Source organism: Sus scrofa, chromosome 2 (assembly GCF_054392235.1).
Source record: "Sus scrofa isolate SSC_HxYL_T2T_F1_AM1 chromosome 2, Sscrofa_HxYL_maternal_Yorkshire_Landrace_v2.0, whole genome shotgun sequence".
In the NCBI taxonomy this organism is placed as follows: domain Eukaryota; kingdom Metazoa; phylum Chordata; class Mammalia; order Artiodactyla; family Suidae; genus Sus; species Sus scrofa.
In genome coordinates this window covers 67,639,257-67,663,742 of record NC_139384.1, presented here as the reverse complement: position 1 = coordinate 67,663,742, position 24,486 = coordinate 67,639,257, and the positions used below count along the sequence as shown (strand labels likewise).

Sequence of the window (24,486 nt, the reverse complement as noted above, 5' to 3'; positions counted from 1 at the left end):
CTCCCTTGCTTCTGTACTGTTTTCACAGGCTCTTCTTTGTCTTCCTTCTTTGCCTGGCAACTCCCATACCCACATCCTCACCCAGCAAGGCCTAGCACCAGATACCCCAACCCCCCACACCCACCTCCACATACACTGTTCTCCCACAGGGTATAGCGAATCAGAGTCTTCTGGGCTCTGGATCTGCCTTCCAGCAATCGCTAAGGCTCTGAGAATGTTTACAGGATGTCAGGTGTATGCTTGAGTCCCGGATGGTCTGACAGACTGTTGTGAGTGTGTGTGGTGGACTGCCCTGGGACCGTCTGTTAGAACGTGAAACTCCAGGTCACAGTTATCCCCAAGAGGGAGCATGTTGTTGTCTGAACTACATCTCAGCTTGTAGTTGGTGAGCTCATATCTGGTGGGGTTTTTTGGGGGTTTTGTTTTTTTGTTTTTTTGGCTGCACTCATAGAATGCAGAAATTCCAGGGCCAGGGATTGAACCCATACCACAGCTGTGACCTGAGCCACAGCAATGACAGTGCTGGATCCTTAACCTGCTGCACCACCAGAATCTCTGAGCTCAGATCTTAGAATCATCTGTGCTACCCGCTTGTCACACCTGGGGGGTGCCCACACCAGTCCTTCCTAGAGAGTTCCTCCCTCCCCTCTGAGGCTAACCTTAGCTCATTTCCAAGCATCATTTCTTTTCGCTGCAGCATGTGGAAGTTCCAAGTTCCTGGGCCAGGGATCAAACTCATACCACTGCAGTAACCTGAGCTGCTGCAGTGAAAATGCCAGATCCTTAACATGCTGCACTACAAGGGAACTCCCTCAAGCATCTTTTAAATGTTAACTTCTCCCAGAAAGATGAACACCCACAGACCAACTCTCTAACTTTGATTGATACCTCCTGTCATGATTCGCTCTTGGTGTACTGCAGTGAGTGACATGTAGTGGCCCCTCTGTGCCCCTTCCACTTCTTTTTTTTTTCTTTTTCTTTTTTTTTTTTAATCTTTAGCCCCTTACACTTCTGAAGCATTGCTACCATAATGGAAGAGGTCTCCAACTTGGACTCCAGAGCATGGAGGACAGGAAGCCTATCAGTAGGGGAGCAAGTGCATATTCCCTTTCCCTGTACACACACTGGTTGCTGGGTTAGAAGGAGAACAAACCCACTCTCTCAGGCTGAGCAGGCCATCTTCCCACGTTAAATAGGAAACCTGCAGCAAGTGTTAAACCTGCAGCCTTTGGTGACAAGACAACCTGTGTAAACCCCAAAGCGGAGCCAGTGAAGTAGGTGCTAAGCATTTGGGTGAGAATTAATCCTTTTTTCTTTCTCTTTCAGTGGTTGATATCACAGCAAGTATCCTTTTCTTAGTACTTTTCCCTTTAAGGAAAGCACCTTCTAAATAAATAGAATGTGTTATAATCTTGAATTCCATCCCACCTATAATGCCCTTCATGGGTTTGGGCTTTGACCCTACAGACCACCTGGAGCATCCCTGCGTAACCATGGCTGCCCCTTCAGACCAGCAGCTTCTCCCTGGGTGCTGTGCTCCTCCTCATGCCCCAGCACCTGCCTCCACACCTAGCTAACAGTAAGCTCAGGGATTGTTGGAGGGGGGAATATGTGAACTTGGGGTTTGGGGGGGGGAAATGCCTATAGGGCCAGCCTCTGCCATGTAAGAACCCTGAGCTGTGACCCTTTTATTTATTTATTTATTTATTTATTTATTTATTTATTTATTTATTGCTTTTTAGGGCTGCACCTGTAGCTTATGGAAGTTCCCAGGCTAGGGGTCAAATCACAGCTCCAGCTGCCAGCCTATACCACAGGCACAGCAATGCGGGATCCAAGCCACATCTTCGACCTACACCACAGCTCATGGCAACGCCAGATATCTAACCCACTGAGTGAGTCCAGGGATTGAACCCATATCCTCATGGATTCTAGTCCGTTTTGTTTTTTGCTGAGCTACAACGGGAACTCCCCTTTTAAACTGACCGTTTTGCATTGTTTCTACTTCCTTAACTGGACATCACTAGATCCCACAGTTTGAAGATGTTAAATTTGAAGCAGCAAGTCTTTTGTCTGAATTATACTGTCAAGAGGTAAGAACATTATGAAGGTTTTGGAAAGCAAACTCTTTCTCCTTTTGCACAATGGCAGATTGGGACTGTCAGGAGTAGACTCCCTTCTGGCTTTTAACACTTCTGTCACTGTCTCTTGCACCTGGCGTGGGGCATCCGTGGGTGATCACATGCTAACAAAAGCCAGCAGAATCTTTTTCTACAGAAGATTGTTGGAAAACAGCCTTGTTCCTAGGCTAAAGGTGATTAGTTCCTGAACAAGTGCATATAGTTTACCTTCTTCAGCTGGTTCCTGATCTCAGATGTAGCTGAAAATTTCCTTTCCCCACTTTGAGCAGTGACCTGCTTGCTGGCCCTGACCCCTCTCTCTGGTTGCAGAGTGGGAAAGGTGGCAATTAGTTGACTGTTCAGGATTTTGAACTAAAGCTACATTCAGTTTAGTTGAATAGGGAGTTATTTTAAGATCAATGCAGAGACTTCCCAGCCAGTGAGTCTAATAAAATATCTTTTCTTCTTTAATCAAGCAAATTGGCAACCTAGAAATCCTTTGGTAAGTGTGAACAGGAATGGCCTTCTGGCTGTGCAGCTGCTGCATAAGGAATCCAGCTTGCTGCCAGCTTATTTTTTCCTCCCCAAACTTGACTGTTTCCTTTCAGAATTCTGTTGATGCAGCAAAGCCACTGCTGCGGAAAGCAATCCAGATCTCACAACAGACCCCGTACTGGCACTGCCGCCTGCTCTTCCAGCTTGCTGTGAGTACTGCAGGCCTGGCCGAGATGCGTGGGTGCCTGTTTGGGGCCGTGACCTTGGGGCACAGCTGCCCCCAATACAAATAAGCAGACTGTGGGATACACAGGTTCTTCCTCAGGCTGCTACACTGAGCTGGTAGGGACATAGGAATATTTCTTTGACCTGCTCACAAGTCCCCTCCAGACTGTCCCTGGCAGTACTTCTGGCACAGGCCTCTCACTCAGCAGCACCCAGGGTGATTGGTGAGAGTATCTTTCCTCTTGAGCTGACTCGGGGCCTAGTCTTCATGTTCCCCTCCCTCCTGGTGCTCTCTTTGGCCTGCATTCATCAAAATTTAAGGAACATTTCTTGCCATAGTTCCACTCTATTTTCTGAGAGAGATGGTGAGATTCCAAGGGGCTGCCTCTTGGGCGGTGGATGCTGGAGTCAAGCCTTTTCTCCTAGAGCCCACTTTTGGGGCCTGCTGTATGTAACCTCACCCTGGGCTCCACACAGCCCCCCTGCCCCCAGCCTCCTTTAAGCTCCTCAAATGTAGGTGATGCCTGGTCCCTGCACTCTGAGATCCTCAGGTGGTGGAACAGGGGGCACTGTCTGGACGGCTTTCCTGCCTAAGTGGAGGAGCCTGCAGGCCGGGGGCTGGGTAGACTCCATAGTGAAGAGTGCCTCTTGATCCTGGGCCCTGCCCACACCTCCCTCACTGGCTAGCCTCTAGCTTCTCCTAATCCTGACACAGCTTGCTTACCAGGCCACCTTTTGCTCACCCTCCATGATAAGGCCTCATCACCCACCTGTGCACAGAGTGGGCCCTGGCCTGAAAGTGTCCCCTGCCCCTCCCCCCAACCCCAGGAACCCCTAAATGCCAGGAGGACTTGGCTCCGAAGGTTTCCTGCTGAGAAGAGCTCACGTACCAGAGCTCCTACCTCCCCCCTAGGCTTGCACCTGCCCTGTACTTGAACTGTCTTCCTTTAACCTTCCCGTGAGCTCTTGTGCCTGTTGGCAGAGGAGGAAGCAGGCCAGGCAATGAGTCACCTGCCTTGGGTCACAGAGTTGGTGGGTGCTGTGAGCACAGAACCCAAGATCTCAAACCCAGGCCCCACAGGTGTCCCCCCCTTTCAGCTCGTTGAGGCTGCTGGGTTTGAAACTCCCATAGACACTTACCCCTGAAAGAGTCCCTCCTTGTTTGAGGCTTCTCTGGCTGCTTCCCTTGTGACCAGCCCCTGAGGGTACCTGTGCAGCATGAAGACATACTCTCATGGCCCTGGAGGGGTCTGCGCCTGTTAGTGTTAACTGTTGGCTCTATGCACTATTGAGCTTAGATGATGTACACTGTAAGTAAAGTGGAGTTCTTTACCCAAAGCAATTAATGTTGATGAGATAATGTGCTTAATTTAGCTCGAAACTGACACTGAGGTAATTTTGTTGATGTGTAGGGAGGTCCATTTTAACTTGCCAACAAAGCAGTAGAGTCAGGTATTGTAAAGCAAGCAGTTTGGAAGTGAGGGCTATTGCTCTTTCTCCTTTTCAGCAACTACACACACTTGAGAAGGACCTGGTGTCAGCCTGTGACCTCCTAGGTGTGGGGGCCGAATACGCCCGGGTGGTAGGATCCGAGTATACACGGTAGGCACCCTCACCCTGGGCCCTTCCTCCTTTTCCTTGGAAAGAGTTTGGCCATCTTGATCCTGGACAACAAATAGAAATGGCATTTCAACGTGAAATGACTACCATTACATATAGTAAGAGACATGCAAAGTAAGGCAGCCCTGGGAGTTCCCGTTGTGGCACAGTGGTTAATGAATCCAACTAGGAACCATGAGGTTTCGGGTTCGATCCCTGGCCTTGCTCAGTGGGTTAAGGATCCAGCATTGCCGTGAGCTGTGGTGTAGGTCGTAGACGTGGCTCAGATCCCGTATTGCTATGGCTCTGGCATAGGCCAGCAACAGCTCCAATTAGACCCCTAGCCTGGGAACCTCCATATGCTGTGGGAGCGGCCCTAGAAAAGGCAAAAAGATTGGGAAAAGAAAAAAAAAAAGGTAAGGCAGCCCTGAGAAGCTTTTGCCCCATTGGTTGGTGAAGTAAGTTGTTGAGTTGGCTGTGAGGGTGAAGAGCAGCTGGCGTTCTCAGCACTATTAGCACTTGCATGTTTCTGGTATCTCTTGAAATAAAAAGGGCTTGTATGGGGAGTTAACCATTGTGGTTCACTGTGTTAAGAACCCAACATAGTCTCCATGAAGATGCAGGTTTGATCCCTGGCCTCACTCAGTGGGTTAAGGATCCTGCGTGGCCGCAAGCTGTGGCATAGGCCAGCAGCTGCAGCTCCGATTCGACCCCTAGCCTGGGAACTGCCATATGCTGCAGGTGCAGTTGTAAAAAGAAAAAAGGGGAGGAGGGGCTTGTATGATTTGCTGGGCTGATCAGATCACCTTTGTGGCGCAGGTGCAAGAGTGGTGCTTGTAGAGAGTGTGGGCAGTGTGCTTGGCATCCAGGGCCCCCAATTAGGGGGCACCCAGGAGATTTTAGATACACAGCAAGAGACAGAGTAAGTGAACGTTCGTGTAGAAGAAGGTACATAGGTTCATGTTATACATGAAACTACTTAGGATGTCTGGAGACTAGAGCCCTGGCATTGAGGTCAGGGGTCAGAGGCTACCAGTGCATCACTGTGCACCCTTTAAGAGGACCTCTAGTCTGTCTTTTTTTTTCCCAAAGAGATCCTCTGTAGTAGACAGACTCCAAGCAACAGTACTCTTATTTTGTTGTATGCATTGGAATCCTGGAAGATTCTATAAGACAATCTAAGCTTGTCCCAAGGGGTTGTTGGGACAAAACCATCACTAACTCTGGGCTCTGGACTTTGGAGTACTCAACAGGAGTCCACACAGTTCCCTACAAGCTCTCATCCCCTGGCTCTCCTGCCCTGGCATGGACACTATCACATAGCATGGCCCCATATTCCTGGCCCTTTTTGTCTTTCTTGTGCTGTAGCCACCACTAGGTACAGGGTGGTGGGATGGCTGCACACTGCACATATTTACTCACAAGTGTCCTCAGAGAGGCTTCTGTACCACTGTGGGTGCGTGACGTGGGTGGGCTTCACCAGGACATGGTGCTTACAGGTCACCTAGCACAGAACTTTTGTGTGTGTGTGTCTTTTTTTTGCAGGGGGGCCGCACCTGCAGCATATGGCGGTTCCCAAGCTAGGGGTCTATTCAGAGCTGTAGCTGCCCGCCTGCACTACAGCAACAGCAACGCCAGATCTGAGCCACGTTGTCTTCGATCTACACCACAGCTCACGGCAACGCCTGATCCTTAACCCACTGAGCAAGGCCAGGTATGGAACCTGCACCCTCATGGTTCCTAGTCGGATTCGTTTCCCTTGCACCATGACGGGAACTCCAACACAGAACTTCTGATCCTGGACTTAGGGCCTAGTGATGTGAAAGTATGGGAACCTTGACATGAAGTTCTAGGCCTTAAATTTCAACAGTCAGACAGTAGAGCCTAGAGTGTCCACACCATGAGGTGACAAGGAATGGCAAGGTGGCCAGGAACATAGACATCTCTCACTGTGTGACTATGACCTCACACCCCACCTCAGTCTCCTCAGCTGGAACGTTGCTCACCTGATGGAATGTCAGCCGCAGCACATGGGAACTTTACACAGACTGACAGGGCAAAGACTTAGATGTTGAAGAAACTGGGGACCTCTGGCTTTATGTGACCATAGCCCCACAGCTGATCCTAAAAGCAGTGGCCATGCCCTGATGAGCTCCCAGAGGCTGGGCTGAGACTGGGCTGCTCTGGCTCCCTCCTCTGCTACTTTAACTGTTCCTAAACTTTTTATGTGTTCACTTTATTATTTTTTCTTGCTGATGACAGCAGTACATGTTCATTTAGAAAGCTAAGATAGATTTAGGAGAAACACTAGAAATCTCCTGGCCTCGCCATCCCCAAGGGTGGGGACAGACCAGACAGCAGCGAAGTTGATGACATGCCTAGGCTTCCTGAGTTTCATCCCCTCAACCTTTAGGAGAGCCTGATGAGGCATGGCTGGTTCAGATAAGGAATTGGGGCACAGCAGGCGCCTGGTGAGGCTCAGATTTGGGTTCAGGCACTTGAGCCTGATCACTTGCTCCTCTTCTCTCCTTGCCCCACCCTATGCTGTCCACTGACGTGAAACCCATGATCTGCTGTTATCGAGAGAGATTATGATGGATGTGCTATCTTGTACCCTGACTATATTTTCTGAGCACCTGTTTCTGCCTCTGGGCTTTTTTTTCCTCTTAATGGCTGCACCCACTGCACAGGAGATTCCCAGGCTAGGGGTTGAATCAGAGTTGAAGCTGCAGGCCTGTACTACATCCATGGCAACACCAGATTTGAATGGCATCTGTGACATACACCAGTTTGGGGCCACGCCAGATCATTAACCCACTCAGCGAGGCCAGGGATCAAACCCATATCCTCATGGAGACTACGTTGGGTCCTTAACCTGCTGAGCCATAATGGAAACTCCCTGTCTTCTGGGCTTTTGAACCACATGAGTAAGCAAGGGAAAAGCTAAAGAAAAAGGTGTAGAACAAAATAGAGCACTCTCATAAATAAAACAAACGTAGTTGGCCAAGGTCCACTGTCATCCACTTAATTGTCCCAGAGGTGGCTCGTTGGGTCCCTGTGAATGTTGAGATGGCCTGAGCCTCCCAGACCTGATTACCCCTCTCTTTTCCAGGGCACTATTCCTGCTCAGCAAAGGGATGGTAAGTGGAGGCTGGGTGAGATGGGGTTAGTGTGGTGGATGAGGGGCCGGGTCCCCACAGGGTCTGCCAAGACCTCGCCTGTTCGCCATGCTGTGGCCCCTCAAATGCCCAGATCCTCATGCATGGCAGGCCCCTGTCCCCCAGCTGGATTCAGAGGCAAAACTCAAATTCCAGGTTGTGGAATTTGTGCTGAGGACGGAGCAGCCTGGGCTGGAGCTGCCTATTCCTGGGTTCCAGCCTGGCTTTTCACCCTCCCTTCGAGGTGCCAGCAGTCCCACAGCACATGGGCAGGTGGCCAGCAGCCCTGTACCAGAAGGGACTCAGCACGTGCACCTCTCCCTCCTCAGCTGCTACTGATGGAGCGCAAGTTGCAGGAAGTCCACCCGCTGCTGACCCTCTGTGGACAGATAGTTGAGAACTGGCAAGGGAACCCCATCCAGAAAGAGTCTCTGCGTGTCTTCTTCCTGGTGCTCCAGGTGACCCACTACCTGGATGCTGGGCAGGTGTGTAGTGCTTCTCACACGAAGGCTGCTGGGGAGCAGGCGGGTGGTGGGTGGACCTCTGGCTAAGACATCAGCTCTGGGGCACAGCTGTCATTTAGGGTTCAGTTCCTTCACAGCCCAGTAGTGCTCTCGCATGAGTACTCTGCCCCTTTGGGCAGAGGGCACTCCAAGAATGGGCCTGTCTTGTTCCTGCCCTTACAGCGGAAGTCGTTGTGACTTCGCACACATCCAATTATTGTGTGAATGGTCAAAAGGCCTCCAGGGCAGTTTGGGGAATACAAGAAAATAGACTGGGAATTCTGGCATGGGGCCTGGCATACAACAGGTGCTCAAGCAGTGTCTGTCCACCCCCACCCTGCCAGCTATGACAGCTTTGTGGGGGTTGTGTAGGGACTGAGAGGATCAGCCGGGTCTGAGATACAACTCTGTAATTCTCATATGGTTGGGGAGCAGCTGTACCTGTACATGGGTGAATGTCTCAGCCTTTTGGAGGTGTGCTGCCCTATCTACCTTCCCCACCCTATCACAGTGATGACCACAGGCGGAGCCTGGTGGCAGTGAAGGCCCCAGAAAGTGCCAAGTCGGCCTCTCACTGGTAAGGGGTTTCCTTAGTTCCCCTACCTATACCCACCTTTGCCTGTTGGGCCAAGCGTTTCACTCAGTGCATAGGAACAAAAGCACACTCTCATGGGGTGCTAACGGCTAACGCAGAAATAGCCTATAGGGCCTTGGGAAAACTTCCTGGTGCAGAGAGCAGTTTGTACAGACAAACCATGGCACCTGCAGGGCCTCCAGTGGCTACTTCCACCCCGCAGGATAACCAGTGCTGTCCTGCTCTCTTGTGGTCACTGCAGGAAGGAGGAAATGCAGCTGCTACAGGGTCTTTGGATAGGCCTCTCCCTGGCCTTGGTGTTGGGCCCAGTGCTGGGTGGTGTTTGAGCGTCAGTCCCACAGGTGACCCATCTGGCCCTGCCCCGTTACCTTGAAAACTGGCTGACCCATCTAGGAGTGGGCATCTTGCAGGTGGTGGATGTGGCAGGAGCTCCTGGGAAGAAAGGGCTGAGGGGTCGATGGGCAGACAGGACCTGGCTGGTTGCCACTGTGGGGACCTACCTCTAGGGGTGGTTGGCACCTGGTGGAAGCGGACAGGCACTCAGGTGTGCAGTGCTGTTCGTCTGCTGCAGGTGAAAAGCGTGAAGCCCTGCCTAAAGCAGCTGCAGCAGTGCATCCAGACCATCTCCACACTGCATGATGACGAGATCTTGCCCAGCAATCCTGCTGACCTCTTCCACTGGTTGCCCAAGGAGCACATGTGCGTGCTTGTCTACCTGGTGAGTCCCTGGATGGGCCAGGGCCCAGGGGCCCAGGTGAGAGAGAAGAGGGCCCCAGTGACTGCTGTCATCTGATCTTGTCACCAGGTGACTGTGATGCACTCCATGCAAGCCGGCTACCTAGAGAAGGCACAGAAATACACAGACAAGGCCCTCATGCAGCTGGAGAAGCTCAAGAGTAAGTCAGGCTCTGTGGGGCTCAGTGGGTTGAGCAACCCCTTGGTAGCAGCTCAACCACCACCTCCTATGCTGGGTCTGAAGGACCTTGAAAGACTGCAGCACAAGTCCCTGCCATATGGGTCTTAATTACCCCAGTTGTTAGATGGGGATAATCCAAGTGTGGGTAGAGCAGGCCAGGCCTAGACTGGATCCCTGATCCCCAGGGCAGGAGGGTAGGAGGTGGTGCCATCTCTGTCCTGTCCCCCTCACTGCACAAGGTAGCTGAGAGGGTTAGTGGGACTCCATTGGATGGGGCCTGCTGAGACAGCAGTGCTCAGTTGAAAAAGCAGTGTCTGCTTTTGATGTCTGTTATCAGCGTTGTGACGTGGATTGCCCTCAGGGTAAGGTCGGGATTGGAAATGACGGACAGCAGGTCCTCTGGAAGTCTTGGGTTCTTCCTGGTTGCTTAACTAATCCATCCTGTGGGATCAGGGACTAGCAGGAACCCAGAGCTCCACGTGTCCCTGGCTGGCATGCACCCCTGCTGACCATATTCACTCCCTGTACCCTTGCCAAATGCTGCTGGGGAGGAGGCTTAGAGCCAGAGAACCAATACCCGAGGGGACTGTGGTTCTTTCCCTCCAGATGAGTTGGGAAAGTGCTGTCTGGTTCCAATAAGAGGATAGCTGCTCAGGGCAGCCAAAAACTGGGGTACCCCCCACTGAGGCCTATTGCCTGGTCTCACCCTCCCAGTCATCTTCAACCTTTCTAGAACCTGTTGTGTCCAGTGTGCCCTTGAGCATTCATTCAGCTGGGTCAGGGTGGAGTGCGGATGGAAGACGAATCCCTCCAGGAATGTCTTACTCTTAGAATAATACCCTGGTCACCAAAGCCTGGCTGTGAGCCTGTTTCCTCACCTGGACAGGGAGATGAACCCTTTTGTTTGAGGGTCCCATTGGAACTGAGTAAAGTGACAGACTGGATGCTGGGCCAGCGCCTAGCAGAGCAAGTGCGCTCAGCCCCAGGTAGCTGAGGTGCCGGTGTGCAGGAGGGCTCGAAGGCCCAGGAGTCAGTCAGGACCCAAGGTCAGTGTCTCCTCAGTTGTCTCCTCAACCTGCATTTCAAGAGCTCACTCCTGCCTCTCTCCCCCAGTGCTCGACTGCAGCCCCATTCTGTCCTCCTTCCAAGTGATCCTGCTCGAGCACATCATCATGTGCAGACTCGTCACAGGACACAAGGCCACTGCCCTGCAGGAGGTAAGGCACTGGAGGCTGCACACACAGAATGGGAAGGCTGAGGGGTAGGGTGGTTTGAGTGTGCTGGGTTGTGGAGGGTGTCACACAGGAGAGTGTAAATGTGTCCGGTGTGTATCGGCAAGACATGTCTGTGTATGTCATTTGGCTTAACCTGGCAGTCCATAGCCCTGCCTGGACACAGTTGATCAGAGAATCTGATACAGATAAACTGTTTTTTCCCTGAAAGTTTGCATGCCCAAGGAACATGGGGTCTTGGGATTTAGAATCCTCTGATGACAATCCTAACACCCCCTCCTGTCCTGTAATTCATAATCCCCGATTGCCACCTTTTTGAAAGGGTGCTGGGCCTTGAGTAGGGTGAAGGTGCTGTATGGCTGAGACCCAAGTTGGAAAGGGAGGTGAAGACGGGTAACAGACTAGGGTCACTGGCCTCAAAGAGGTCAAGGCTGCACCTAATCCTCACAAGTGGGAACATCTGCTGGGACTTTGTGCCTTTGTGGGGTAAGGGCACACCCACCAGCTTTGGGTCTCTCCCCACTGCTGCCAGGACACTGGGTCCCACATTACAGACCCTGTGACATCAGACATTCTCTCTCCCGGCAGATCTCCCAGGTCTGTCAGCTGTGCCAGCAGTCCCCCCGGCTCTTCTCCAACCATGCAGCACAGCTGCATACACTGCTGGTGAGTGTGTGAGGGCTATCCATCCCTGGCCCCACCCCAGTGAGTAACCTCTGACCACTACCCCAGTCAGGATCTTGAATCCTTTCAGTGAATAACTGCATATCCATCACTCCACGCAAGATTTAGAATCTTCCTAGTGGGCCTCATTCTGTCAAGCATTTCATCAAGTCCAACTTGACTTTGGTCCCAGGAGGCAGGAATAATTAAACAGGCCATCTTCCTCCTAGTTTGTCAAGATAAAGCTTAGATATAGGGAGTTTCTGTTGTGGTGCAGTGGAAACAAATCTGACTAGTATCCATGAGGATGCAGGTTCAATCCCTGACCTTGCTCAGTGGGTCGGGGATCCAGCATTGCCATGAGCTGTGGTGTAGGTTGCAGACATGGTTTGGATCCTGTGTTGCTGTGGCTGTGGTGTAGGCCAGCAGCTATAGCTCTGATTCAACCCCTAGCCTGGGAACTTATATCCATGCGCCATAGGTGTGGCCCTGAAAAAAAAAAGTAAGCTTAGATATAGTTGGCTCAGTAGAGTCACCACTTGTCAGGCTCTTCTGGGTGCAGCCGTGCAGCTCTGGGCAAGCTGCGTGTGGCTCTGAGCCCTCAGCACCTTCTTTTTCCAGGGCCTGTATTGTGTCTCTGTCAACTGCATGGACAACGCAGAAGCCCAGTTCACCACAGCTTTGCGGGTAAGGTGCCGGCCCTCACTTTATGGGGCAGGCGGTGCTTCTCAGTAAGCAGTCGGGTATGGTCTGTGATGAGGACAACAGCCACACAAAACCATGGTCAGCAGGTGACTCCACAACTTTCAGCCTGACACCTGCTGTGACCGTGATGTACCATTTATGCAGGGCCTTCTTGGGCTACTCAGAGGCAGACGAGGCCAGCACTGGCAGCACAGCTTGATGAGCGAGGGTGTTTCTGGCCAGCTTGGGGCGGGGTTTCCTCAGCCAACTCAAGAGGGCAGCCATGGGGAAGCTGTTCAAGGCAGGCTCCAGCCGGTGCCATGGCCTGTTCAGCTGCTCTCACTCATGGTTCCCAGTCCTGTCACAGCTGCTTGGGACCTTGGTCAGCTGCTGCTGCTCACTGCAGTGTGTCAGGATCAGCCCACATTGCCCATGGCCCTATGAAGTTCTTCCCCATCCCACTTCCTATAAATGGCTGCTACTTTTTTGGTTCAACATCAGAATTCCCAATGAATGGTGTGTGCCCCAGGGAGTCCTTGCCACCAGCCTAGGAGGAAGATGGTGCAGCCAGGACTAGAGCCCAAACCCCGCTTCCCCCTGACCCCAAACATACTTTTTCTGTGGTCCTGGGATAAATATCTTGGAGTATTTTTGCTCTGGTCAGGAGACCCTCTGGACCTTCTTGACACCTTCCAGGGTCCTCCAGGTGTGGTCTGTGCTTCCTAGGCACCCTTGGCCTCTTGCACAGCTATGCTCTCTCAGCCCCACTGGGAAAGCTCAGCCCATCCAGGTTGGTCTCTCTTGTGGCCATTCTTGTTCCCCAGAAGTACTGGGGACAGTGGTCTGTCCACCATGAGCCGTCTAGCCTCTTAACAGCTTCAGCAGCCTTCCTGGCAGGGACCTGCCTCCCGCAGGACCAGCGTGTTCCTCTGCTGTATCAGCATATGCTGGGATCCTGGGGTCACTACCTGTCGTGTGGAGGGATGGGCCACCCATGTGTCAGTACTGAGACAGTAGAGAATAGCCCAAACAGTAATGTGTTCTGAGGGCAGGATCAAAGGAGGCTTTTTTTTTTTTTTTTCTTCCTCTGTTTCCTGAATTCTCCATAACATGGATGATGGTTTTATAATGAAAAGAACTAACAGTTTTTGTTGTTCCTGGATGTTGGAGGCAAGGTCTGTGTGTTTGGGATGAAAAGAGTAAAGACATGACTCTGATACCTCCAAGTAGCCTCTCTGACATGACTGTGCTGAGCTCAGCCCCCTACCACGTTTTGTCTCCCATTCTAGCTCACCAATCACCAGGAGCTGTGGGCCTTCATCGTGACCAACCTGGCGAGTGTGTATATACGGGAAGGAAATAGACACCAAGAGGTAGTAGGTGACATGCTTCATGTTTGGTATCCTTTCTTTCAACTCTTATTTGGAGGGGGGGGGTGGGGAGTATTGTCCTGGGCACCAGTAAATCTCAGTAACCCCAGGGTTCTTGCCTTCCAGCAAGGTGTCTCATGCAGTCAGAGCATAGTCATGGCTGGGGGAAGCTAAGTCTAAAACAGAAATGAACCCTTCTCCCTACTGAAAATGAGCCAAGTTTTGTTGGTTCCCTCAGAAACAACTTGGAGTTCCCACTGTGGTACAGTGCATTAATGGTCCAGCTTGTCTCTGTGGAGACGCCAGTTCAATCCCCAGCTGGACACAGTGCGTTAAGGATCCAGCATTGCTGCAGCTGTGGAGTAGTTCACAGCTCCAGCTCAGACTCATCCCTGTCCCAGGAACTTCCATATGCCTCAGGGCGATTGAAAGGGAAAAAACAACAATTTCTTCTACCTTGAGCTGTCTGTTCTAGAATGTCAGTGAGCCCTCGCAGCTCAGTTCTGAGGAACAACAGCTTGGACTGCCATCTGCATAGGCCCCTAGGTTGTTCTGGCGTCCTAGGCAGCTGGGGTGGAGAGATAGTCCAGAGCTTGCCCTCGCAGGATAAGTACCCTCCCACTAGCTTCCCCTTGCAGCACCTCCTCATCCCTTTGATTCTCCCCTAGCCCTGGGATCCTTCCTCAAGAGTATCTCAGATTTAGCTACATGTCTCCACCCTTTCTTCTTCTTTTTCTTTTCTTTTCTTTTCTTTTTTTTTTTGAAGTTGGGCGGGGGAGCGGGCCACACCTGCAGCATATGGAAGTTCCCAGGCTAGGGTTTAAATTGGAGCTGCAGCTGCCAGCCTACACCACAGCCATGGCAGTGCCAGATCTGAGCCACATCTATGACCTCTGCTGTAGCTTATAGCAATGCCGAATCCTTAAACCAACTAAACAAGGCCAGGGATCAAACTTGCATCCTCACAGATACTATGTCGGGTTCTTAACCTGCTGAGCCATAATGGGAATTCTTCACAGCTTTCATTTTTTAGTTCAGGCCGCTATCATCTCTGGGCTACAAAAAGCCTAGCTGCATTCCTAGATTACTGGTTGGTTTGCATACTTTGGGCAGAAAGCCCAGTCCATCCGTTCCAGCAGTCAGGAAGCACAGTGGGCAGGGTTATGAGGGCCTGGTGTGGCCTTGGCAGGTCTCGGAGGAGTTTGGCTCCTTTGCGTCTCCCCCTACCCCAACCCGGCCCCAATGTCTGACTCCTGAAGGGACTATGAGAGCATTGCTTCAGCCCACTTCAGCCCTCATCCCCAGACCCACCCTCCATATGACAGCCAAAGGGAACCTAAAACATCAGTGATGTTACAGATCCTGCCCCTTCTCCTGGCAGGTTGCCCACAGGTGTGAGATTTGAGGTGTGTCAGGGAGTTGTAGGCAGCTCTAGTCAATTTACTGCCACATTGGGGCTGAACTCTCATATTTAGAAATGCAGAAGTATCCTAACTTGTAGACATTTCTTTCACAGCTGTACAGTTTGTTGGAGAGGATCAATCCAGACCACAGCTTCCCTGTCAGGTAGGTAGCCCCAGGCCCCGAGTTCCACTTTACCAACTACTTTATGCGTTCTATGGTCTTTGGGATGGCATGAGCGCCTGTGGGGCCCCAGGCTGCCATGTACCCCAACACTTGCACACCCATTCCCATTCCTCTCTTATAAATCTGCCACTTTCACAAAGACCCCACCAAGGTGTGACACTCCACTCTCCCTTCAGCTCGCACTGCCTCCGAGCAGCAGCTTTCTACGTGCGTGGGCTCTTCTCCTTCTTCCAGGGACGCTATAATGAGGCCAAGTGAGTACTGGGAGAGGGCAGGAGCCCCAAGCAGGGCACCTCCTGGTGTTTATTACACCCGCAAAGCTCATGTTCAGGTCCCCTTTCCCCACCCTCTGCTGGATGGGCTCTGCCCAGAGCCCCAAGGCTACTGCTGCCTTTTCCTCCAAAGCCTTCCCAATGGGGCCTCAGCATCTGTTCTTTTCATGAAGGCGATTTCTACGGGAAACCCTGAAGATGTCCAACGCAGAGGACCTGAACCGGCTCACAGCCTGCTCCCTTGTCCTCCTGGGCCACATCTTCTATGTGTTGGGAAACCATAGGGTGAGTGTCGGGCTAGGGTGAAGGATAGGAGACCAGTGTGGTGCTTACTCGGGGGAGAGGGAGACCCCAGCAGTGAAGTGCCTCCCATCCTGTGCCCCCAACAGTCACATCTCAGTGACCCCTTATCTCCCGTTGCTCCATGGGGCTCAGCCAGGACAGAGATACCCTGGCTCAAACAGCTTGGGTGGGCAGGGCTGGGGGAGCTTTGGATCCCTGAGGGGGGTGTATCTGTGGGGCAGCAGAGTCATTGTTGGCCACAGGCAGTTATCAGGCAAAGCCGCAGGGCTCAAGGGAGCTAGAGCTGGCAAAACTGAGGACAGATTCCTGTGTTAATACCTGGGGACAAAGAGGTATGTCGTCTCAGCCACAATGCCAAGGATTCCATCTCTGCCCATCACACATGGTGTCCTCAGGGCACCCTGTGTTTTCACCTTCACGGACACTACTCCCTGGGGCTAGGGCTGGTCCTCACCGGGGCCAGCTGGTCTCTGGTGGAATCAGTTGACTCCAGGTCTCCTCATCTGGGGATGTATGTACATCATCTCCTACTCTAAACCATCAACCTCATGAGGCCTTTAATTTTTTTGCTTTTTAGGGCCACACCTGTGGCACATGGAAGTTCCTGGGCTAGGGGTTGAATCTGAACTGTAGTTGCCACAGCAGTGCCAGATCCAAGTCACATCTAAGACTTACACCACAGCTCACAGCAACGCTGGATCCCTGACCCACTGCATGAGGCCAGGGATCAAACCCACATCCCCATGGATACTCGTCAGATTCATTTCCTCTGTGCCGCAGTGGGAACTCCAGTCTTTAATCGTGTTAAGATAACATTTGTCAATATAAAATATGACTTGTTCATCGTAGAAAGTCTGAGAAGCAAAGGAGAAAATCATCATGTGTCTTCTGTCTTCCAGCTCTTTCCATTAAATAAGTTTTATTTATTAGGCCGTTTTATAATTTTATCTCTTATCTTTCTCTGCACCACTGTGTTGGAGCTTTTTCTTAATGGCCATGAGTTTGTTTTGTTGGTTTGTTTTGCCATGCCTTCAGCATGTGGAAGTTCCCAAGCCAGGGATCAAACCCACATCACAGTTGTGACCCACATAGCAGTTGTGGCAGAGCCAGATCCGTAACCTGCTGTGTCATGCAGGGACTTCCAACTATTAGAATTTTTAAGCAGTATCAGCACTGTAATTTAGCCCAACTCACTTGAGCTGTTTATTGGGAACAGATAATGCAGAGCACTTTTCTTAGCTCATGAAGTTTTATCTGATCAAATTCCAGGGCTTCCAAAGAATGAGTGTTTTTAACGAGCCTGGTGTGTCCCCCTCCCCCCAATCATGTGACAGGCATTGGCAGAGGCAGACATGCCCTGCCGCTCTGGCCTGAACCCCAGGGGCATCATCACCCTGAAAGGAGGAGGACCAGTACTGGGATCTCCCTTCTGAGTGTAGCTCCACTCTTAGGACACCTTGTCACCCTACTCACTGAGCACAGGAGGACTGTGGCCTCAGTTTGCATCTGAGGGTTAGACAAAGGGCTCAGCATGAGTTGTCACTGAAGGCAGGTCACCTGCCTTGTGTCTTGGTGTAGTAGCTGTGATTACCTTATTTCCAGATGAGGAGATTAAGGTCACACAGCTCCAAACTGCAGACCCAGGCTTCAGACCCGGACCTTGCTGGTTCCCATTTGTCCAGAACCTTCCTTTAGTGGGACAGGATGGGCGGAGCAGCTTTTCAGCTGTAGCTCCTGGTTCATGTTCTTGCAATTTCAAAGCAAATTATAGAGCTTATTTTATTTGGGAACCTCTGCTGCTCCCTGTGTGCCTGGCTCACAGTGGCTAGTGTGAAGCCACCAAGAGTCCTCGAACCCAAGGCCTAGCAACTCCAGGTCTAAGGGAGACTAAATCTGCTAGGGCCAGAGCATTCGTGGGCATTGCGAGTTTGCAGGAGGCCTCATGCAGAACACCTCTCAGGATCATACCAGTCTTCAAAACCAGGTTCTGTGGGTGGCCCCCAAGCTGTCACGAGGAGGCCTGAGCCAAAGGGAACTCCCTCTCAGCAGCTTCCAGAGGCCCAGCCTAGGCTTATAGGATGAGAGTAGTTTTTCCTGTTCTGCCATGCATTCTGAAATCTTAGAAGAGCTTGGTTCAATTTTGAAAAGTTTTTTTTTTTCTTTCTTTCTTTTTAGGGCTGCACTTGTGGCATATGGAGGTTACCAGACTGGGGGCTTGAATGGGAACTGTAGCTGCCGGCCTATGCCACACCACAGCAGCATGGAATCTAAGCCAGTGGGCAGCCCACACCACAGCTCATGGCAATACCAGATCCTTAACCCACTGAGCGAGGTCAGGGCTCAAACCCAAACCCTCATGGATACTAGTCGGGGTTCATTCCTGCTGAGCCACAATGGGAACTCCTCGAAAAGTTTTGAGACCCACCTAGAGCTCATCTTTGAGGTGCTGGCCATAGGGCAGCATAAAGTCATTGGGCTTTAGTGTCTCTTTGGAGGCATACCCCGTTCAGCCGTGGCTGCTTTGAACGCGGGCCTCAGGAATTGGTTTTGAAGCTTTATATGTCTCTGGGCTACATGCCAAGAGTTCCTCAGGCTGCAATGGGTTGCCCCGTAGGAAGTTCTCCCATTGTCACCCTGAACCCAACACTTAGGCCAGCAGGCTTGAGGTCCTTGGGCTGGGTGGAGTCAGAGCAGTGCTCCTGGTCACTGCAGGGTCAAGGATGGATGTTTACAGCCCCCAGTGGCTCTCACTCAGCTCATACTGGGGATTGGGAGGGTGGCGCTGTTGGAATCACATGGTGGAATCAGAGTTGGAGGGTTAATGTGTTTTGATGCCCCACAGCCCTTTGTGCACAAGGTGGCCTCCCACAAGAGCGGGCTCATATCTATAACAGAAACTTCTCTTCCTCTCTCTTTTGTCCATTCAACCCTCGTTGTCCCCACCAAGACAGACTGCTGCCTCTTCCCAGCCTGAGGACTCCTGAATCTGTATTTCTAATCAGTTCCTGATAAGGGTCCAGAGCTAACTGCTGCCAGTCCTTTTTCTCTTGTTAGAAAGACAAAGGCACATAGAGTTGCCCCTGACTGTGCCCCAGTGAGGAGGGCATATGCCAAGCCAAGGAGTGGAGACGTTTCATTTTTCCCCAAGGTGGTCAAGGAGTAGTTCAGAGAGGGTCATTTAAGATAGGCTCAGAGTTCCCATCATGGCTCAGTGGTAACAAACCCGACTAGTATCCATGAGGATGTGGGATCAGTCCCTGGCCTTGCTCAGTGGGTTAAGGATCTGGCGTTGCCATGAGCTGTGGTGTAGGTAGCAGACACGATTCAGATCTGGCATTGCCGTGGCTATAGTGTAGGCCAGCAGCTACAGCTCCAGTTTGACCCCTAGCCTGGCAACTTCCATGTGCCTCAGGTGTGACCCTAAAAAAAAAAAAAAAAAGACAAAAAATTATCCAAGATAGGCTCTGAGGTAGGTGTAGGAATTTGCCGGGCATTAGGAGGAGGTCACAGGTGTGACCCAAGCTGTCCCTACCATCAGCCACAGGCACCCCCCCCACCTCAATTCTTTTGCTGCTCTTCATTGACAGGAGAGTAACAACATGGTGGTGCCCGCCATGCAACTGGCCAGCAAGATCCCAGACATGTCAGTGCAGCTGTGGTCATCAGCCTTGCTAAGAGGTGAGTAAGAAATCAGGGCTTCTGGGCTTAGAAGATGCTGGTTAAGCCCTTCTCAGCCTCTGCTTTAGACTAGGCCTCTGCAGACCATAATCCCAGTTCTGGCACATTCTCAGTCTTCTCAGAAGACCCTGTTTGAGGGCAGTGGGCTCATTCATGTAGTGAGATCAACACAGAGTCCGATTCTGTCTCTGGGACTCCTGATGCTTGGCCTCAGTTTCTTTCCCATGAATGGGAATGGCAGTCAGCCTTTTCAGGCAGGACCAGCCAGGGTGCTGTGGGCACCGGAAGGGCACTCAGCAGGTGTCAGTGGTGTTACTTCTACTCTCCCATTTACAGATTTTGAAACTGATGTCCATAGACTCACCCAGGGCCCTGGGGAGGAGGTAGAGCACATACTGCTCCCAACTGCGATGGACTTTGTACATCTGTTCAGTCTTTCTGCCTCAGTGAGATGCCCTGTTCCCAGTGAGCTCCTGGGTGCCCTGACTGGGCCAGCATCCACAGAGAGCCCCAAGGGCTCTCACTTCCCTACCAGCCCTTCTCTCAGCCCCTGTGGGCCTTGCTGCTCATTCACCTTCAAGGATATGGAACGTGTGTGAGGGCTTCTGGCAAGTGGGCTTTGCTGACCCTGAAATAGGGCTCAGGGCAAGTGATGTGCTAGGCACACAGGAACCCACTGGTGGAGCTGGGGTGTGACTTTAGGGCTCCACCCACACCCGAGGGGAGGGTCTGGGGGCAGTGGCAGGCCAAAGCAGGCCCATCCTGTGCACGTATGCCACCTTCAGACCTGAACAAGGCCTGCGGGAATGCCATGGATGCCCATGAAGCCGCCCAGATGCACCAGAACTTCTCACAGCAGCTGCTCCAGGACCACATTGAAGCCTGCAGCCTCCCCGAACACAACCTCATCACGGTACGAGCACAGAGTGGGGAGGACAAAACAAGGGTGCTGGTTTGCTCCTCGGGGCCAGCTCACCTGGCCTATAGTGTTCCCCAGTGCCCTGGCAGGGAGAGCATGCTTCCTGAGGAGGGAAGTGCACACTTGGCTGCCCTCTCCTTGTACCTCTCCAACAGTCCCTAACTCAGCCTAGCCTCAGGAGCCTCCTTGGATGGGCAGGATGGCACCTGTCACCCAAGCGGGTGATGTAGGCTGCTTCCTGGAGGCCCATCTGATTCGGGGTGGAAGATGGAGGGCCCTGGCTGGTGACTAACCTGAAGAGGGCAGCATTCCAGGCGCAGGAGTGCAGCCCAGCACACTCCTGCTCCTCTCTAGGAAGGACCTCACTTGTGTGTCCTTTCCCCCTGCAGTGGACAGACGGCCCGCCTCCTTTGCAGTTCCAAGCTCAGAATGGACCCAATACCAGCCTGGCCAGCCTCTTGTGAGGCCCCTGGAAGGGGCCACTCAGCTTCTCGGGGCTCCATGGGGCCTGGTGTGTTCCCGACTTGCACCGAGACGGCACTTGAGCTTTCCTTGGAGGTGTGCTGGTGTGGCCGTCCCCAGGCTTCTTTCCCAACTGTCTCCAGAGCTTCCAAGTCCCTGGGGAGTGTGGAGGGCTGATTCTCATCCTCCCAGGAAAGGCCGGCTGGCCATTCTTGCCGAGTACCAGGAGCCTGTGTGCTGAGGCTTGCATGTGGGATGTTGGAGCCGACTTTCCAGAGCCATCCTTCAAAATGGACTTGAACTGCCAGTCCTACTTCCACGTCTGAGTCATATCTTCAAGAGAGTGTGTCTGAGTGGGGAGTGGGGTGCTGGCCACTGGCTAGGTCCTGATCCTGCATGCAGAGGTAGTCAGCACCATTAGGGTATCACCATATGACTTCCATCTCCTGGGCTTCTGTGCTGGGCTGGAGTATTTACACTGCTCACAGCAACTTCCAGTGCCCAGAGGCAAGATGCCAATTTTTGGCTCAAAATTAGAGGGAAGAAGTGATTGCACACATCAGGGACAAAAACACATGTCCCACCACAATGCTTTTCCCAGCATGCCTTTCTGTCCAGAGTCCCTCCTTCTGGCAGCTGGGGCCTCTGTTTAGGGGCCCTGGGGGACCCAGGAACTTAGCTTCCAAACATTTGCACCTTGACTGGATTCACTATCCAGCCATGGGTGTGCACGTGCTTGTATACCCCATACATGTATGCATGTGTATGCGTGTGTGGTGGCTGGAGCTGACGCTCCTGTATTTGCACCAGCCACCTTCCCCCTCTCAGCGTCAATAGAGCAGGAAGAGGGGGAGAAGGAGAGGGCTTTCCTCAGCCCAACTCAGGGTGCCAGACCGAAGGGACTTGCTTTCAGGCAACTCTGCTGCCTCCTAGGCAGCGAATGTTCGTAGACACCTAAAGCTCCACCAGCCTGCAGGCTCCCTTGGCCCCCTGCCCTATTCTCAGGGGGAAGGAGGAGGAGACCTATCTGCAGTGGGTCTTAGGACAGCGTTGAAACCGCTTCCTGAGCTGAACCCCAGGAGGCTGTGCCGGGCCCAGACAGCCGTTCATGGTTCTGTGTTCCTCTTGGGTAGTTGAGGAAGTGCCCCAGGTGATGGTGGCATTGGGACAGTGAAGGCAGCTGCTCCCTTTAGCTTCCTGCACCTGGGAGCGTCTCCCTGATGAGGAGTGCTGAGTGGTTTTGCTAGTTAGGGCTGCTTATTGGTTTAAGTCTTGTTACCCAACACTGTGAAGGCTGCTTCTCTAAGCCTCACTGTCTGTGACGAAAGGAATGTTGGGATCGCTCAGGTCAGTTGCTTGGGCCCTGAGGCCTGGGTGTGCCTTAGCCACAAGCAGGGCTCTCAGAGACCTCCCTGCTCTGGGCCCTCCCCTCATAGGCCTGCATCAGGGCCCTGCTTCCCACTTGGGGGCCAGCAACAGGCATGGAAGTGAACCATCAGTTGAAGGGATGGGCTGGCCGAGTCTTTGTCCTAAGAGGACCCACCCTCTCTGTGTTATCCTGGGTTACCTGAAAGAGTCTGGCCCTGTGGCATGCTCCCCAGGGCTGCCCCCTCGATGACACCTCTGGCTGGGCCTGTGAGGCCTGCAAAGGAGGGTGTAACACCTGGCTACAAGCCGTCCCCATTCTGTCTTCCTCCCCGCTTGAAGGTGCCTCCCAGGTCCTCCCCTCTACCCCAGGGCGGCTTCCCTGTCTGGCTACCAGCGCACCTGCAGGCCTGGACTCCACACTGTCTGACCTCTCCAGACCCACATTTCTTCAATCACGCTTTACATCCTGTTTGAGTATTTATTTAAGCCTTTCTTTGCTTCTAGGTCTTTTTGTACGTAAAGCAGTTGAAATAAGAACCTCAAAACTGATGTTAAAGTGCTTTTAGAGACCACTCTGTTTTCTATGTATATGTAAAGTTAAGGATAAGTTCTTAAGTTTACAGTTAAAAATTCAGTACTTGGTATTTAATATTCCACTCTAGCTTTATGGAAGCCAACCCATGTGTACATGCATGTGTGTGTGTGTGTGTGTGTGTGCGCGCGCATGCACGCGCGCAAGTGAGCTTTGAACCTCCCCTTGGCTGCAGCACCTTTCAGTTACATAAAGCTGTCATACATACCTTCCTGTGAGTCCAAATTCAGTGCCTCACAGTTGCTGACTCAATCATAAGAATTTAAGACAGGCAGCAAGCAAGCCCCCAGGGAGACATTACACCTAGTGTCAAATAGCAAGTGTTTAGAAGAAACATAAATTAAAACTCCAAACCCTTAGCATACATGGATGCAAAGGAGTAGCAGAAAGATTCCTGCTCACCGGTAAAGTGTTGAAAGCTGTTAGACTGCTCCTCTGCACCTCTCACTTCCTCCCTCAGGACCTACAAGCCTGGGGGCGCTGGTCAGGAGGTGCTGGGGTCTTTGCTGGCCATAGCTGCTTCCCCTGTTGGATCCCCACAGTTGCCCGCAGGTGAGGCAAGGTCCTCTCCCTGGGGTAAGCACTCCCCGTCCCACTTACTGGGAACACAGACAGGGAAACCAGAAAGGGCTGCCTGGCACAGTGGGTAAATATATTGGTTGTATTGTTTTCTTTTCCTTTAAGGGTTTTTAGTAAGTATGTTTGGCATACTGTCTTTTAATGAGTTTGTAATATCTTCTGTTTTTAGCAGCCTATATCTTCAGCTGGTGCTTTTAATCAGGAAAAAAAATTGTAAATACAAAACATTGTTTAAAAGATATAACCATAGAACATAGTTTCTTGTTTGTAGATTTCCTTTCCTATATATTCAAAGTAAAATAACTTGCAGGAGCCATCACTCACTGTGTCTTTGTTGTGGCCTTTGCCCTTCATGTGTGCCAACCCAGAGACTCTAACCTTCCACTCCCAGCCAGTGCCGCCTCCAGGACTTCTGCTGTAACAACAAAGTGTGAAGATGCAGAGCCCCATACGCTGGACTGGAGGACCTGGCAGAAACCTGAATCTTCTTCCCCTCTAATGATGGTGTTTCTCAGTCCGGCCCTGCTTCAAGGACATGGAGCCCCCGAGACATGGCATGCAAGGCCCATGGCACTGCCCATTCCTAGCCCTTGCCACAGACAGCCTTCTGGGATTTGTTTTGTTTTTCAGGCTTTTTTTTCCTCCCATTTTGAGGTGAAAGTCACATGAAATTAACATTTAACATTGACAATTCAGTGGCATTAAATATACTTACTGTGTACAGCCAGCACCTCTGTCTAGTTTCAGAGCATTTTCATCACCCCAAAAGGATACCTCCTTCTCCACTAACAGTCACTCCCTGTTCCGTCTCCCCCCCAGCCCCAGGCAACCCCTAATTTACTTTCTGTCCCTAGGGATTTGACTGTTCTGGGCATTTCATATAAATGGAATCATATAACATGTCCTTTTGTGTCTGACTTATTTCACTCAGCCTGTGTCTTCGAGGTTTTTCCATGTTGTAACATGTACCAGTGCCTCATTCCTTTTTATGAGTGAATAATGTTCCATTGGATAATGTGATAGATTACATTTCATTCAGTCATCCATTGATGGGCTTTGGGTTGCTTCACCCTTGTGGCTATTGTGAATAATGCTGCTGTGGAATAGTGCTGCTTGTTTGTTTGAATACGTGTTTTCAATTCTCTTGGGTTGTGCCCTGCTTTTTC

The 24,486-nt window shown here is 51.7% G+C and overlaps 1 protein-coding gene across 6 annotated transcripts in view; it reads left to right on the top strand.

Moving 5' to 3' along the window:
- Positions 1–24,220, top strand: part of MAU2 (MAU2 sister chromatid cohesion factor) — a 37,586-nt gene extending 13,366 nt beyond the window's left edge. The window contains exons 2-19 of one of the 6 annotated variants that reach the window (XR_014837377.1): positions 1,327–1,344; positions 2,028–2,093; positions 2,729–2,824; positions 4,348–4,442; positions 7,552–7,579; positions 7,927–8,082; positions 9,267–9,413; positions 9,501–9,591; positions 10,725–10,828; positions 11,432–11,509; positions 12,128–12,193; positions 13,480–13,570; positions 15,077–15,126; positions 15,324–15,401; positions 15,593–15,704; positions 19,310–19,400; positions 20,186–20,313; positions 20,709–24,220. Coding sequence is in view for 5 of the 6 variants with exons in the window: in XM_021083430.2 (XP_020939089.1) it covers positions 1,327–1,344; positions 2,028–2,093; positions 2,729–2,824; positions 4,348–4,442; positions 7,552–7,579; positions 7,927–8,082; positions 9,267–9,413; positions 9,501–9,591; positions 10,725–10,828; positions 11,432–11,509; positions 12,128–12,193; positions 13,480–13,566; positions 15,077–15,126; positions 15,324–15,401; positions 15,593–15,704; positions 19,310–19,400; positions 20,186–20,313; positions 20,709–20,783 (1,566 nt within the window). In the remaining variant the exon portion in view is untranslated. Of the gene's footprint in view, positions 1–1,196; positions 1,345–2,027; positions 2,094–2,728; positions 2,825–4,347; positions 4,443–7,551; positions 7,580–7,926; positions 8,083–8,616; positions 8,678–9,266; positions 9,414–9,500; positions 9,592–10,724; positions 10,829–11,431; positions 11,510–12,127; positions 12,194–13,479; positions 13,571–15,076; positions 15,127–15,323; positions 15,402–15,592; positions 15,705–19,309; positions 19,401–20,185; positions 20,314–20,708 lie in introns of those variants that run through there. The other 5 variants (XM_021083431.2, XM_021083430.2, XM_085012222.1 and 2 more) reach the window with 5 other exon arrangements.
- The last annotated feature ends 266 nt before the right edge of the window (positions 24,221–24,486 follow it).